General features: G+C 55.3%; 1 protein-coding gene across 2 annotated transcripts in view; it reads right to left on the reverse strand.

Annotated features, from left to right (window-relative positions):
• VEPH1 (ventricular zone expressed PH domain containing 1) overlaps positions 1-13982 on the reverse strand; it is a 71990-nt gene that overhangs the window by 32562 nt on the left and 25446 nt on the right. For both annotated transcript variants that reach the window (XM_054386080.1, XM_054386079.1), the window contains exons 4-6: positions 10988-11154; positions 9035-9244; positions 1179-1399 (exon numbers count right to left, since the gene is read on the reverse strand). In XM_054386080.1, coding sequence (XP_054242055.1) covers positions 1179-1399; positions 9035-9244; positions 10988-11154 — 598 coding nt within the window. The remainder of the gene's footprint in view (positions 1-1178; positions 1400-9034; positions 9245-10987; positions 11155-13982) is intronic.

Here is a 13982-nt window from a genome sequence, read left to right on the forward strand (position 1 = left end):
GCCATGGTTCTCTGCAGCCAGCCTGCTGGAACAGCCTCCCTCTGATAATGCTGGAGCCTGGCTCCACTGATTTGTTTGGAAGTGCAGCTTTGAAGGTGGCTGGGGATCACTTACCTCACACATGGCTTTCTTCCTAGCTTCAAGGGTGAAGAGCTGAGCAGTTTCTTTAGTCAGGCACTGGAAGAGGGGAGCCCGGGGAGGTGGTGGAGTCACCATCCCTGGAGGTGCTCAAGAAATGCCTGGGCATGGCACTCAGGGCTGCAGCTCAATGGCCACAGAGGGCTCAGGCTGAGGGCTGGGCTCAGTGCTCTTAATGGTCTTTTCCAAGAAAATTCCCTGCTCCCATGAATCTTCACTGCCCAGGGAGGCAATTTCTGTTGTGGGGTGTTCAGAGCTATCATGAAGTAGGTGTCTGTAGGGCATCTACAGCGCTTCCAGCCACCTTTTGTTACAGATTTCTTCTTCCTAGCACAGAATCCCAGCCTGATCTCTGGAGCTCACCCAGTCCAAGCCCTGCTCCAGCAGGGCACCCCCAGCAGCTTGCCCAGCAGCACAATGTCCAGGGGGGGTTGGAAGCTCTCCACACAAGGACACTCCACAACCTCTCTGGCCAGCCTGCTCCAGCCCTCCAGCACCCTCACACCAAACAACTTTCTCCTCCTGCTCACATGGAACCTCCTGGGCTCCACTTTGTGCCCCTTGGCCTGTCCCTGGGCACCACTGAGCAGAGCCTGGCCCCAGCCTCTTGCCCCCCAGCCTTTAGCTCTTGCTGAGCATTACTCAGATCCCTCTGGGGCTGCTCTTCTGCAGGCTCTCAGCCCCAGGGCTCTCAGCCATTGCTCCTCACAGAGCTGCTCCAAGGCCCCTCAGCAGCTCTGCAGCCTCTGGAACTGGGGAGCCCAGAACTGACCCCAGGACTCCAGATGTGGCCTCAGCAGAGCAGAGTAAAGGGGGAGGAGAACCTTCCTTGCCTTGCTGGCCACACTCACATAAGTTTCTACTGCCTCAGACAGTCACATAGATAGTCATGGCTCCAGCACACCACAGCCAGCTTCAGCACCCCAGGAGCAGCTCCAGCACCCCAGAAGCAGCCTCACTTGGCTGCAGAATCAGCTCCAGCACCCCAGGAGCAGCTCCAGCACCCCAGAGGCAGCTCTAACACCCCAGGAGCAGCTCACCTGGCTGCAGAGGCGCTGCCATTCTCCAGGTGCTGCAGCAGGAGCTTGGCTATGGCAGTGAAGCTGTTGCTCATGCGGTAGATGTCTCTGCTCTGGGTGCCCAGGATGCTGGAGAAGGTGTCAGTGAGGCTCTTAATTTCCAGCAGGAGCAGGTGGTGGGAAGAGTGTTCCATGTTGGCCAGCTGGCTCACCAGGTAGAGCAGACAGGTCCTGGCTCGCTCCTGAAGGTGAGGAGATAAGGAGAGGAGTTCCAGCAGCTCAGTTCCTCCTCTGCTCCTGGGGTCTGTGGGATGCAGCTGCTGGGATGATGGTCAGTGGGGGCCAGGGGCCACCCCACCATCACAAAAAGGCAACCTGCATCAAGCTCAGAGCTTGCTTTTGTGTGCTGCTGGGGTCAGACTCCTTCCCCATGGTGCTACCTAAGCCAAGGCAGCTTCAGCACATCTCATCTCCTCCTCCAACCCAGAGTCACAGTCCCTAAAGGGCCCTGCACTGCTCCAGGGTGGTAGGTCCCCATCACCCCTGGAGGGGTGTCAAAGGCATGCAGAGGTCAGAGGTAGTGCTGAGGGACCTGGCTGAGTGGTGAGCTGGCAGTGCTGGCTTAAGGCTTAGACTCAGTCTTTAAGCTCTCTTCCAACCAAAGGGATTCCATGACTCCATTAGCCTGGCTCAGAGCCCCAGCAGCAGACCCAGGTCCCCTTCCAGCTGTGATGAGCCCTGGGAGCCTGGCCAAGCTCCTTCAGAGAATCACAGGTTCCTTGGGGCTGGACAAGACCTCCAAGGCCATTGAGTCCAACCATGGCTGTTGAATGTTGCCCTGAGGTGCCACCTCCCCACCCCCAGGCTCCAGGCCCCTTCCTTGCTGTGTTCCATGCTGGTTATCACAGCATCACACAAACACTCAGGGTGCTTGGAACAGACCCTCAGGGTCACCAAGTCCAACCCAGAACCCTCCTCTACAAGGCTCACCCCTGAACCACAGCCCCAAGCACCACATCCAAACCACCTTCAAACACAGCCAGGCCTGGGGACTCCACCACCTCCCTGGGCAAAGCCTTGCAAGGGGCCAGTTGCTCAGCCACACTGCTCCAGTTCCCAGGGTCTTCTCCTCCAAGGTGTGTCCACAGCCAGCCTGTTGCTCACTCAAACATCACCAAGGACACAAACACTTCAGAACCTGCCAGCAGAGCTCAGCTTAGCAGCCCCTGTGGCTCTGCACCGGTGCCACACTGCTCTGTGGCACAGGATGACCCCAGGATTGGTCCTGGAAGAAAGCTGCTGAGCTGCTTTCTTCAGCAGTGCCACCTAAGAACCTCTCATCACCAGGGACACCAGAGTGGGACTCCATGGAGGGACAGGAGGTGCAGCAGGTGCAGCAGGTTCCTACCTCAGCACAAGAAGGTCATGGTCCTGTTGAGACAGGTCCAGAGGAGACCAAACCCACAAATGCTGGCAGGGCTGGAAGCTCTCTGCTGTGAGACCAGGCAGAGAGAGTTGAGGTTGTCCAGCCTGGAGAGGAGAAGGCTCCAGGGAAAAAGGAGCTGATCAGAAATGTGGGGACAGGCTCCTGAGCAGGGCCTCAAGGGGAGATGGTTTGGAACTAAGAGAAGGAGACTCAGACTGAAGAGAAGGAAGAATTGTTTGAGGCTGAGAGTGCTGAGACCCTGCCCCAGGCTGCCCAGAGAGGTGGGAGGTGCCCAATCCCTGCCAGGTGCCCAATCCCTGCCACATTCCAGGTCAGGTATTTGGGGCTCAGCAGCAGAGGTCCCTGGGTTGGACTGGATGAGCTTGGAAGCTGCTTTCCAACCCAACCCATTCCACAATTCCAACAGCAAGGGGTTAAAGCACCTCCCCCCCAGGGGGTTGTCTCCTCCCAGAGCAATTCACTCAGGAGCCATGCTGAGCTGAGACTCCCACCCTGCCAAGGAGGAGCTCAGAGGGAGATCTGCTTTCAGCATCTCATCCCCCTTGATAAGCAGCAGCCTGGCAGCTGGATCCATCCCTGCCAGCAGGCTGAAGTCTGATATGCCCTCTGCAGCCAAACTTTCACTGTCCCATCTGTCAGGGGGGGTGAGCCCTCCACTTTATCAGCAGGACCACATTCCCCCAGCCGCAGCCCCAGCCAGGACTCAGGGGGCTGCTCTGGAGCATCACATGCAACATGCAAACATTTTCTAAGCAAAGATGCTTTATCACCTCCCTTTGGCAGGGGAATGCAGCTCCAGTTCCAACTCCTTCTCTACAGACACAGAGAAATTCACATCCTAAGGCAAAAACCCCAAAGGTGAAGAAACTGAGTGAGGTTCCTCTGCTTTGATTGTTCCAAGTGGATCAGGTTCCACAGCCCTAAAAGTATCTAAGAGGGAGAAGCAGCAGAGAAAGCAGCAAACAACTTAGGGGCTCAGATCAGATCCTCCAGTGGAGCAAGCAAGGAGCAGAGACTGCTTGGGGGGGAAGGGGAAAGGACCTTTAAAAGTCACCTACTCCCCTGCACTGAGCAGGGAATCATCATCCTGGGCTGATCCCCAGCAGTGTGGGCAGCAGGGGCAGGGAGGGGATTCTGCCCCTCTGCTGTGCTCTGCTCAGACCCCCCCTGCAGTGCTGGGGTAGCTCTGGAGCCCTCAGCACAGACAGGGACCTGCTGGAGCAGGGCCAGAGGAGGCCACAGCAATGCTGGCAGGGCTGGAAGCTCTCTGCTGTGGGACCAGGCTGAGAGAGTTGAGGTTGTTCAGCCTGGAGAAGAGAAGGCTCCAGGGAGACCTTCTGGTGGCCTTGCAGTGCCTCAAGGGCTGAGCAGAAGGCTGGGGACAGAAATGTGGAAGCCTATGTCCCAGAGATGGGGAGGAGGATTCCCATCCCTGACCACTGTGTCATTGAAGGTAAGAGGGCTGAGCCTGCCTGGGCAGGAGAGCTTGGACTCTGCTCCTCAGGGGAATGGGTAGCAAAGATCTTCTAGCACACAGCTCATGGCTGGGGAAGCAAATGAGCTCCTGACTGCAAGATGATCTTGGAGGTCTCTTCCAACCTGGTTGAGTCTGTGAAGAAGGACACTGAGATGTTGGAGCTGGTCCAGAGAAGGGCAATGAGGCTGGGGAAGGGTCTGGAGAAGAGGGCTGGGGAGGAGCAGAGAAAGGAAGGTTGAGGGGAGACCTTCTGGCTCTCTACAGCTCCCTGAGAGGAGGCTGGAGCCAGGCAGGAGGTGGTCTCTGCTCCCAAGCAACAGGACAAGAGGACATGGCCTCAAGCTGCACCAGGGGAGGTGTAGGTTGAACATGAGGAACAATTTCTTCCCCAAAAGGGTTCTCAAGGCCTGGCCCAGGCTGCCCAGGGCAGTGGTAGAGTCCCCATCCCTGGAGGGGTTTCACAGCTGTGGAGATGTGGTGCTGAGGGCCATGGTTTGGTGCTGAGCTGGCAGTGCTGGGGTAAGGCTTGGACTGGATGATCTTAAAGGTCTCTTCCAAGCAAACCCATCCTGTGTCTCTCTGTCCTGCTTTGTGTTGCTGGAGCTAAAGCTGCTGCTCCTCACCACACACAGTCCTGCTCTCCAGACCCTTCACCACACACCCCCCAGGCTCTCTGAACTAATTCTGCCACCCAGCTGCTCCCAGACACACACTTACTAGGGGAAGAAAAAACAAAACCAAACCCCAAACCCCAACCTAAAGCCTTCTGAAATCCTTCCCTTGGCCTGAGCCCCAAGAGGCTGTTTTGCTTTGCACAGCTTTCTGGGGAAGGGACAGGTTCTGATTTCCAGCTCCCCCCTGAGACCATTGCTGACATCAGGAGCTGTGCTGTGGATAAACAAGGGGCAACCTTGCAAATGAAGGCATCCCTTTCCAGCCAGACCTCTCATCTCTCCAGGGGTCTGTCTGCACTGCCAAGGTGGGGAGGGCAGGGCAGGGAAAGCTCAAGGAGTTGCTTCTAGAAGCCAGCAGAAAACAAACTTCCCTCTCACGTCGCAATCTGCACCTAAAGGCTCAATCTGTGCCAGCTCTTTGCTCCAAGTGATGCCCTGGGCTGGGCACTGCTGAGGCTGCACCTTCAATCCTGGGCTCACTTTTGGGTCCATCACTCCCAGAAGGACACTGAGGGGCTGCAGAGGGTCCAGAGGAGGACAACCAAGCTGGGGAAGGGTCTGGAGAACAGGGCTGGGGAGGAGCAGCTGAGGGAGCTGGGGGTGTGCAGCCTGGAGAAGAGGAGGCTGAGGGAGACCTCATTGCTCTCTGCAGCTCCTGAGGGGAGGCTGGAGCCAGGGCGGGGGTTGGGCTCCAAAGAAAAGAAGGCTCTGAGGTGACCTTCTTGTGGCCTTCCAGGATCTGAAGGGGGCTCCAAGAAAGCTGGGGAGGGACTTTTGAGGCTGTCAGGGAGTGATAGGACTGGGGGGAATGGATTAAAGCTGGAAGTGGGGCGATTCAGGCTGGATGTGAGGAAGAAGTTCTTCCCCATGAGAGTGGTGAGAGCCTGGAATGGGTTGTGCAGGGAGGTGGTTGAGGCCCCATCCCTGGAGGTGTTTGCAGCCAGGCTGGATGAGGCTCTGGCCAGCCTGATCTAGTGTGAGGTGTCCCTGCCCATGGCAGGGGGGTTGGAACTGGATGATCCTTGTGGTCCCTTCCAACCCTGACTGATTCTATGATTCTATGGGCTCTGCTCCCAAGCATCAGCCTCAAGCAGCACCAGGGTAAGGTTAGGTTGGAGATGAGGAAAAATTTTTGCTGCCAGAGTGGTCAGGGATTGGCACAAGCTGCCCAGGGAGGTGGTGGAGTCCCCATCCCTGGTGGTGTTCCAGAAACCTGTAGCCATGGCTTGGTGGCCATGGTGGGGTTGGGTTGATGTTGGACTCAAGGATCTTGGAGGTCTTTTGCAGAGAAAACAATTAATTCTCTGTTTCTCTGCAAATGCAAGGAATGGGCCTGGAAAACCCCAACAGCCAAGCCCTGCCTGCCTGGCTTAAGGGTGGTTCAAAGGCACCACAGGGTTGTGTACCCAAAAAGGTGCTTTGTGGCTGGAAGGCAGGGGCAGGGCCTGATGCCTGCTTACATCTGGGGCTGTGGCTGTGCTGTGTGTGGCACTTCCATGCTCCCTTACTCAGAGTTTGTTGTTCTTTTACCTCACTCCAGGCGAGTAGGAGCACAGCTGGAGCCACTCCAGCTGGATCAAAGTGACAGGAGAAAGGGTCACCAGCAAGCTCTCTTCCAGCTGATGTCTGCTGCACAGTTTGTTTAGGAAATACAAATGTGTTTTAAATGTTAATTGAGCCTCTGTTTACCTCTTGGAGGGAGGATCGTCTTCCACAGCAGCCAGCCCAGGGTGTACCAGGGAGTCATAGAATCACACAGCTCTCAGGGGTGGAAGGGACCTCAAGGCTCAGCCAGTCCCAACCCCCTGCCATGGGCAGGGACACCTCACACCACAGCAGGTTGCTCACAGCCACCTCCAGCCTGGCTGCAAAACCCTCCAGGGATGAGGCTTCCACCACCTCCCTGGGCAACCTGTGCCAGTCTCTCACCACCCCATGGGGAAGAATTTCTTCCTCACATCCAATCTGAATCTCCCCACTTCTCGTTTTGCTCCATCCCCCCCAGTCCTATCACTCCCTGACACCCTCAAAAGTCCCTCCCCAGCTTTCTTGTAGCCCCCCTCAGATCCTGGCAGGCCACCAGAAGGTCTCCTGGGAGCCTTCTCCTCTCCAGCCTGCACAGCCCCAGCTCTCTCAGGCTGTCTCCATAGGAGACTTCTCACACTGGAGTCATGTTCTTCCAAGGCACTGAGGGAAAGGCTGCTCTGCCTCCAGCACCACACAGAACTGTTTTGATTGGAAAAGACCTCTCAGATCAGCAAATCCATCCTAGGGTTGGTTTTCTCCCCCCCTCCCCCTCTCCCCATGGCTGAAGGGAAGCAGTTTGTCAGCCCAGCTTCTCTCCTTTGCCTCTGCCATGGCACAGGGCAGCAGATCATCTCTCCTCTGGAAAAAGTTGACTTTTTCTTCACCAGATGTCCTACTTGTGATGCTTGAGCCACGTTCTGCTGAGGTCCCCCTGGGTCTTTTTATGGCCCAGCTGTGCTTGGAATCAAACTATCAGCAATTTTTTTCCCCCTCTCCTGTTATGAGATTCCAGAAGAGAAGAGGCAATAAAGCTGCTGCCCTGTGGTGCTTGGAGGCTGTGTCCAGCACAAGACTCCCTGCTGCCTTTGGAAATTCTCTGTTTGTGCTTCTCTCACCTTTCAGCACAGGCTTGGAAAGCAAAAGCTCCCCCCAGGTCCTGTGACAATCTGCTGAGTGCCAAGTGGGGGTCAGTGCACAGAGCCATGGGAGCAGAGAAGTGACTCTCATGGAGGCACAGCAGGGAACTGGACAGACCAAGTCCAAATCAGAGACCCAGAGCATTGGTTGGGTAGGAAAAGGCCTCTGAGCTCATCCAGTCCAACCAGCAGCACAGCACCACCATGGCCACCAAACCCTGGCCCCAAGTGCCATGGCCACAGGTTTCTGGAACACCTCCAGGGATGGGGACTCCACCACCTCCCTGGGCAGCTTATTCCAATGCCATGATCCAGTTGGACACCACAGACTGGTTTGGGTTGGAAGGAACCTTGCAAGCTCACCCAGTCCAACCCCCCTGCAGCCAGCAGGGACAGCTGCAACTGGAGCAGGCTGCTGACAGCCCCAAGCAACCTGACCTGCAGTGGTTCCAGCCATGGAGCAGCTCCCACCTCTCTGGGCAACCTGGGACAGGGTCTCAATACCCATAGGTTAAAAAAATTCTTCTTTCTGTCCACTCTGAATCTTGTTCTTTCAGTTCAAACCATCCCCCCTTGTCCTGTCACAGCAGGCCCTGCTCACAAGTCTGTCCACAACTTTCTTCTGACTCCCTGAAGCACTTCCTCATGTCCAACCTACACCTCCCCTGGTGCAGCTTGAGGCCATGTCCTCTTGTCCTGTTGCTTGGGAGCAGAGACCACCTCCTGCCTGGCTCCAGCCTCCTCTCAGGGAGCTGTAGAGAGCCAGAAGGTCTCCCCTCAACCTTCCTTTCTCTGCTCCTCCCCAGCCCTCTTCTCCAGACCCTTCCCCAGCCTCATTGCCCTTCTCTGGACCAGCTCCAACATCTCAGTGTCCTTCTTCACAGACTCAACCAGGTTGGAAGAGACCTCCAAGATCATCTTGCAGTCAGGAGCTCATTTGCTTCCTCAGCCATGAGCTGTGTGCTAGAAGATCTTTGCTACCCATTCCCCTGAGGAGCAGAGTCCAAGCTCTCCTGCCCAGGCAGGCTCAGCCCTCTTACCTTCAATGACACAGTGGTCAGGGATGGGAATCCTCCTCCCCATCTCTGGGACATAGGCTTCCACATTTCTGTCCCCAGCCTTCTGCTCAGCCCTTGAGGCACTGCAAGGCCACCAGAAGGTCTCCCTGGAGCCTTCTCTTCTCCAGGCTGAACAACCTCAACTCTCTCAGCCTGGTCCCACAGCAGAGAGCTTCCAGCCCTGCCAGCATTGCTGTGGCCTCCTCTGGCCCTGCTCCAGCAGGTCCCTGTCTGTGCTGAGGGCTCCAGAGCTACCCCAGCACTGCAGGGGGGGTCTGAGCAGAGCACAGCAGAGGGGCAGAATCCCCTCCCTGCCCCTGCTGCCCACACTGCTGGGGATCAGCCCAGGCCAGGCTGGGGCTGGGCTGGCAGCACTCAGTGCTGGCTCCTCTCCAGCTCTGCACCCCCAGCACCCCCAAATCCTTCTCCATGGGGCTGCTCTCCAGCTTTTCATCCACCCTCTTGTATTACTTCAGCCAACATTCATTACAAAAATAAATCAATCCAGCAAACAACCCAAGCCCAAACCCACCCAACCTCTCTGGTTTTCCAGCTCACCTCATCAATATGTCCAACAGCTCCAAAGATCTTTGCTGTTTGCCCAATCAGACTTGGAGAGTTCTCCCCAATTTCTTTCAGCATGGGAAGGAAAGTGGCCAAAGCTGTTGGTTCATAGCTGGATATTTCTAGAAGTATGTTCAGAATGAGGTCACTGTGGTTTGGGTCTCTCAGGTGTCCAAAGAGGCATGGGATGCACTCTTTCAGCACCTAGTAAAAAGCAGACAAACAAAATGAGGAATATTTATCATCTCTCTATCTGTACTTTTGTAAGTGGGAACACAGAAAACCCCAACTTTGGTTTGGGGAGGGGAAAAAGAAAAAAAGAGAGAGAGTTTTGCAGCCTTGCTGCCCTTTGCACAGAGCTATTATTGCTGAGGTCAAGGGAAGTTCAGCTCAACATATGGATGGAGCAAGGCTGAGCTGGAGGCTTGAAATATGGCAGTTATGCATAAATAAGGGAAGAAATTCACATGGTGAAAAGGGACCAAAAAAAAAAGAGCTTCCCCTCCCCAGATATTTCCCTTGCTCTGGGCCACTCTGGGCTTTATTGATTAAATCAACAGAAGATTTCTGTCTGCCCCAGTCAGGCAGTAAAGTGAAGGAGGAGTTGCTGGGTTCCCAGAATCCCAGCAGAGAGAGGGTTGGAAGGGACCTCTGGAGCTGATCCAGTCCAAGCCCCTGCTCCAGCAGGGCACCCCCAGCAGCTTGCCCAGCAGCACAATGCCCAGGGGGGGTTGGAAGCTCTCCAGAGAAAGAGACTCTACAACCTCTCTGGCCAGCCTGCTCCATGGTCTAGTGCTCAGGGGGTGCTGGGTAGAAAGTTGGAGTTGCTGATCAGGGAAGTCTCTTCCAAGCTAAAGGATTCTATGATCCCAGGGCCCCAGCACCTTGAGAGCCCTGGGGCTGAAAGCCTGCAGAAGAGCAGCCCCAGAGGGCAGCTGATCAATGCTCAGCAAGAGCTAAAGGCTGGGGGGCAAGAGGCTGGGGCCAGGCTCTGCTCAGGGGTGCCCAGGGACAGCACAAGGGGCACAAAGTGGAGCCCAGGAGGTTGCATGTGAGCAGGAGGAGAAAGTTGTTTGGTGTGAGGGTGCTGGAGGGCTGGAGCAGGCTGGCCAGAGAGGTTGTGGAGTGTCCTTGTGTGGAGAGCTTCCAACCCCCCCTGGGCATTGTGCTGCTGGGCAAGCTGCTGGGGGTGCCCTGCTGGAGCAGGGCTTGGACTGGGTGAGTTCCAGAGGTCCCTTCCAGTCCCTGCCATGCTGAGAGTCTGTAATAGCCAACACCACAGCCCAGGTCCTAACAAAAGGAGCTGCAGTTCCTTTGGGAATGTCTATTCCCATGAATTTTCCCTGCCTGCCTGAGGGGAGATGTTAACTCCTGTTGGTTCTTCTCTCCCAGAGCTTTTATCAGCTCCACACAGTGCCAGAGCAGGGAGCTCTGTGCCTTGTTCTAAGCCCTGGGTGCTGCTCATGACACACACTTTCTACAGCATGAGGGATTGCTGCCTTGGATAATTAATCTCCAGCTCACTTCTTGTGAATTCCTGACTCATTTTCCCTTTCCTGGCTGTGCAATGTCCTCTAGTTGATAGATTCCAGCAGGAACATGGTGCTGGGAACTCAGGCTCAGCTGGCAGGGTAAGAACAAAGGAGCTGAGCTCAGTTTCTGCCTTCCACAGGGTTTCAACAGCTCTGGGTTTAACACCAACTTTTTTTTTTTTGGCCCAGCAGAGTCATTGTTGTGCTTCTCTTTATGATGAGATGGAGAGTGTGGAATGGAATGAAGGAATTTGTGGGGAATTAGGGTAGGGAAGCACTGTCATGGTTGCTCTGGGACTCCTCACTCTTTGGAGAGCAGCTAGCAGAGGAAACTTGCCAAGACATCTGAAAGAAATCAGCTCCCTCCAAAAGGAGGTGCAGGAGCTAGCAGGCAGGCAGGCAGGCCATGTTTTACCCCCAGCTCTTTGCTCCTAGCCACAGTCTGGAGGAGCCTGAGGAGGTGATGCTGTTCAGCTTGGTCCAGCTGGGCCATCAGTGCCACCAGCTCCCTCAGGTGGAGGTTGATCAGCTGTGGTTGCTGCTCGTAGAGGGCAGGCAGGACCCGCAGCAGCAGAGAGTTCCCTGAGGAGAGAGCAGACAGAGGTCAGTGACTGGCTGGGAGTCCATCCTAAAACAGCAGCACAGTCCCAGGGGCACCAGCACCAAACCCAGGGAGGCACAAAACACACTGCAGAAAAATACAGAATGCACCAAAGAGGCAAATAAGTAACCAAAGGCAGAACAAACCCTTGGGGGTGTGACAAGGGAAGTGAAAAGGAAAAAGTCAAAAAACTATTCTTTGTCAGCTTTGTTCTCAAGATGTACAGCAGCAGCAGGCTGCTTAAGGAGCTCACAGGTTGGGAAGGGGCTCTGTGGGGTCTTGGGGCAAGCTTAGAGAGGACAGGGAGAGGGAGAGAGGAGTTTGGGAGAAAAAAGGACAGAGGAGTTAAAAAAAGAAGAGAGGGGAGGGCAGGGGGAAAGGAGGAGAGGGGAGGGCAGGCTAGCAAGCAGATAAAAGCTTTGTTTCTGCTCTGTTGGGGTTCAGCCTTCCAGATGAAATGAGCAGCAGCTGGAAGGAATAGCTGCTTGTGAAGGGAACCAAACACAGATGGCAGCAAACTGGCACAGGGATAGTTAAGGATGCTGCTTCCAGGCATAGAAGGGAGCCAGAGAGAGTCAACTGCAGCCAGCCACAGCTATGCAAGCCCCTCTCTCACCCAGCCCCTAAAATGTCTGAGCATAATTCAATCTGAAGGGCCTGCTCCCAGCAGCACACAGACCCTCCCAGCCCACTACATGCCTGCCTCCATCTATTTAAGTTCCCCTTGCACAACATCTGGAACACATCTGCCTGTTGCCATGCAGCATGGCTCCTGTCTCCAAACCCCTGCAAGTCCTGAAGGTCTCTGGATTTGTTTTCCAATGGGCACTAACTCTCCAGCCTGCTGCTTTTTCTCCTGTTTCAAGCCCAGCCTTTTAGCCCTGGAAGATAAGCAGGTCACTTCAGAGACGGGAGGGAAAGGTTCAGGCTGGACCTCATCACCTCCTTGCCAGACACAGAAAGTGCACCCCAAGGTCCTGCAGCACCACCTCTGAGCCAAGCAACTAACACAGGTTCAGAGATGGCTGAGTCAAACAGCTTGTAAGGGCTTTGGGGAGACCTCAGAGCAGCTTCCAGGACCTGAAGGGGCTCCAGGAGAGCTGGGGAGGGACTTTGGACAAGGGCTGGGAGTGCCAGGATGAGGGACAATGGCTTTGAGCTGGGAGAGGGAGACTGAGACTGGAGATGAGGAAGAAATTCTTGGCAGTGAGGGTGAGGAGAGACTGGAACAGGTTGCCCAGGGAGGCTGTGGATGCCTCCTGCCTGGAGGTGTCCAAGGCCAGGCTGGATGAGGCCTTGAGCAGCCTGGGCTGGTGGGAGGTGTCCCTGCCCATGGCAGGGGGTTGGGACTGGATGATCTTGAAGGTCCCTTCCAACCCAAACCATTCTATGATGCCCAAGAGGTCCTTATGGACCTCATGGAGGAATTCCTCTGCACTACCCCCAGCCAGCCACACTTCTGCAGCCTGCCCTGAAGGGTTTATTCAGCCTGAAGAATCAGTGGCTTCTACCTGAAGGCAGCTCAGAGCTGTAAAGATGAGATTCAGACCCCAGTGCCATGGCAAGGTTTCACAGCTTCACAGACTCTGTGCCATCCCAGCTGCAAAAGCTTAGCAGAGAGCAACACCACCCAGCAGCTTGACACAAGGCTGGAGAGCCTGCAGGAAAGCTAGGGAGGGACTTCTGAGGGTGTCAGGGAGTGATAGGACTGGGGGGAGTGGAACAAAACTAGAAGCGAGGAGATTCAGGTTGGATGTGAGGAAGAAATTCTTCCCCATGAGGGTGGTGAGAGACTGGCACAGGTTGCCCAGGGAGGTGGTGGAAGCCTCATCCCTGGAGGGTTTTGCAGCCAGGCTGGAGGTGGCTGTGAGCAACCTGCTGTGGTGTGAGGTGTCCCTGCCCATGGCAGGGGGTTGGAGCTGGCTGAGCCTTGAGGTCCCTTCCAGCCCTAACAGTTGTGTGATTCTATGATCTCAGCTGGGATGTCACAGGGAGGAGAGGCTCTGGCAATTAATCATTCAGAGAACAGCAGGTTGGGTGCAGAGGATTGGTGCCACTGGACAGGACACACCAGGGTGGATGGCAGCTGCCAACCTTCTCTGGGCACAAAACCCCTTCAGCCAAAGCCATGTTTGGGCACTTCCCTACAGCAAACCTTGTGGCTTTCTCTTCACCAAGCAAAAAGACCCTCTGGAAGCACCCCCATTGCTTTGGGGTGGTGTTGAAGTCACCTCACTGCCAGAGAATTGCTTTCCAGGGCATAACCTTGTGCAGGAAGTCAAACCCAACACAAGCAGGCACCACAGCTCCTGTCTGTTCCTCCTGTCACTAAGGAAGGGGCAGGAAGCAGAACGCACCTCACTGTGTTCTTGCTTTTCCAGCTTTTGCCTTAGCTCCAGGTCCCTCTTGCCCTTTGCTGCTCCCTCCTGTTTAGCTTCTAAAGAATCTGCACACACAGCTCCCCAGCCTTTTGATTTTATGCCCATTCCTGAGCAATTCATAGATCCATGGAATGGTTTGAGCTGGAGGAGACCTTCAAGACCATGGAGTTCCAGCCCCACCCTGCCACAGGCAGGGACACCTTCCTTTTTTTCCATCCTGCTTTGTTTGTCTCAGTCCAAACTAAGAGCCTGAAAAGTGCTTTTGTTGCCTGAGAATGGAAAGCCCTTAGACCCAGCTCCTTAATCACCTCCTTCCCCTACCACTCTTACCCCCATACTTTCCAGATCAGATTTTCTCAGTCTTTCCAAGCAGACCACACACTGGGAATTGTGCAACCCAGGCAGGAGCTAATGTACAGCTGGGGACA

The sequence above is a fragment of the Indicator indicator genome, chromosome 13 (assembly GCF_027791375.1).
Source record: "Indicator indicator isolate 239-I01 chromosome 13, UM_Iind_1.1, whole genome shotgun sequence".
NCBI lineage: Eukaryota > Metazoa > Chordata > Aves > Piciformes > Indicatoridae > Indicator > Indicator indicator.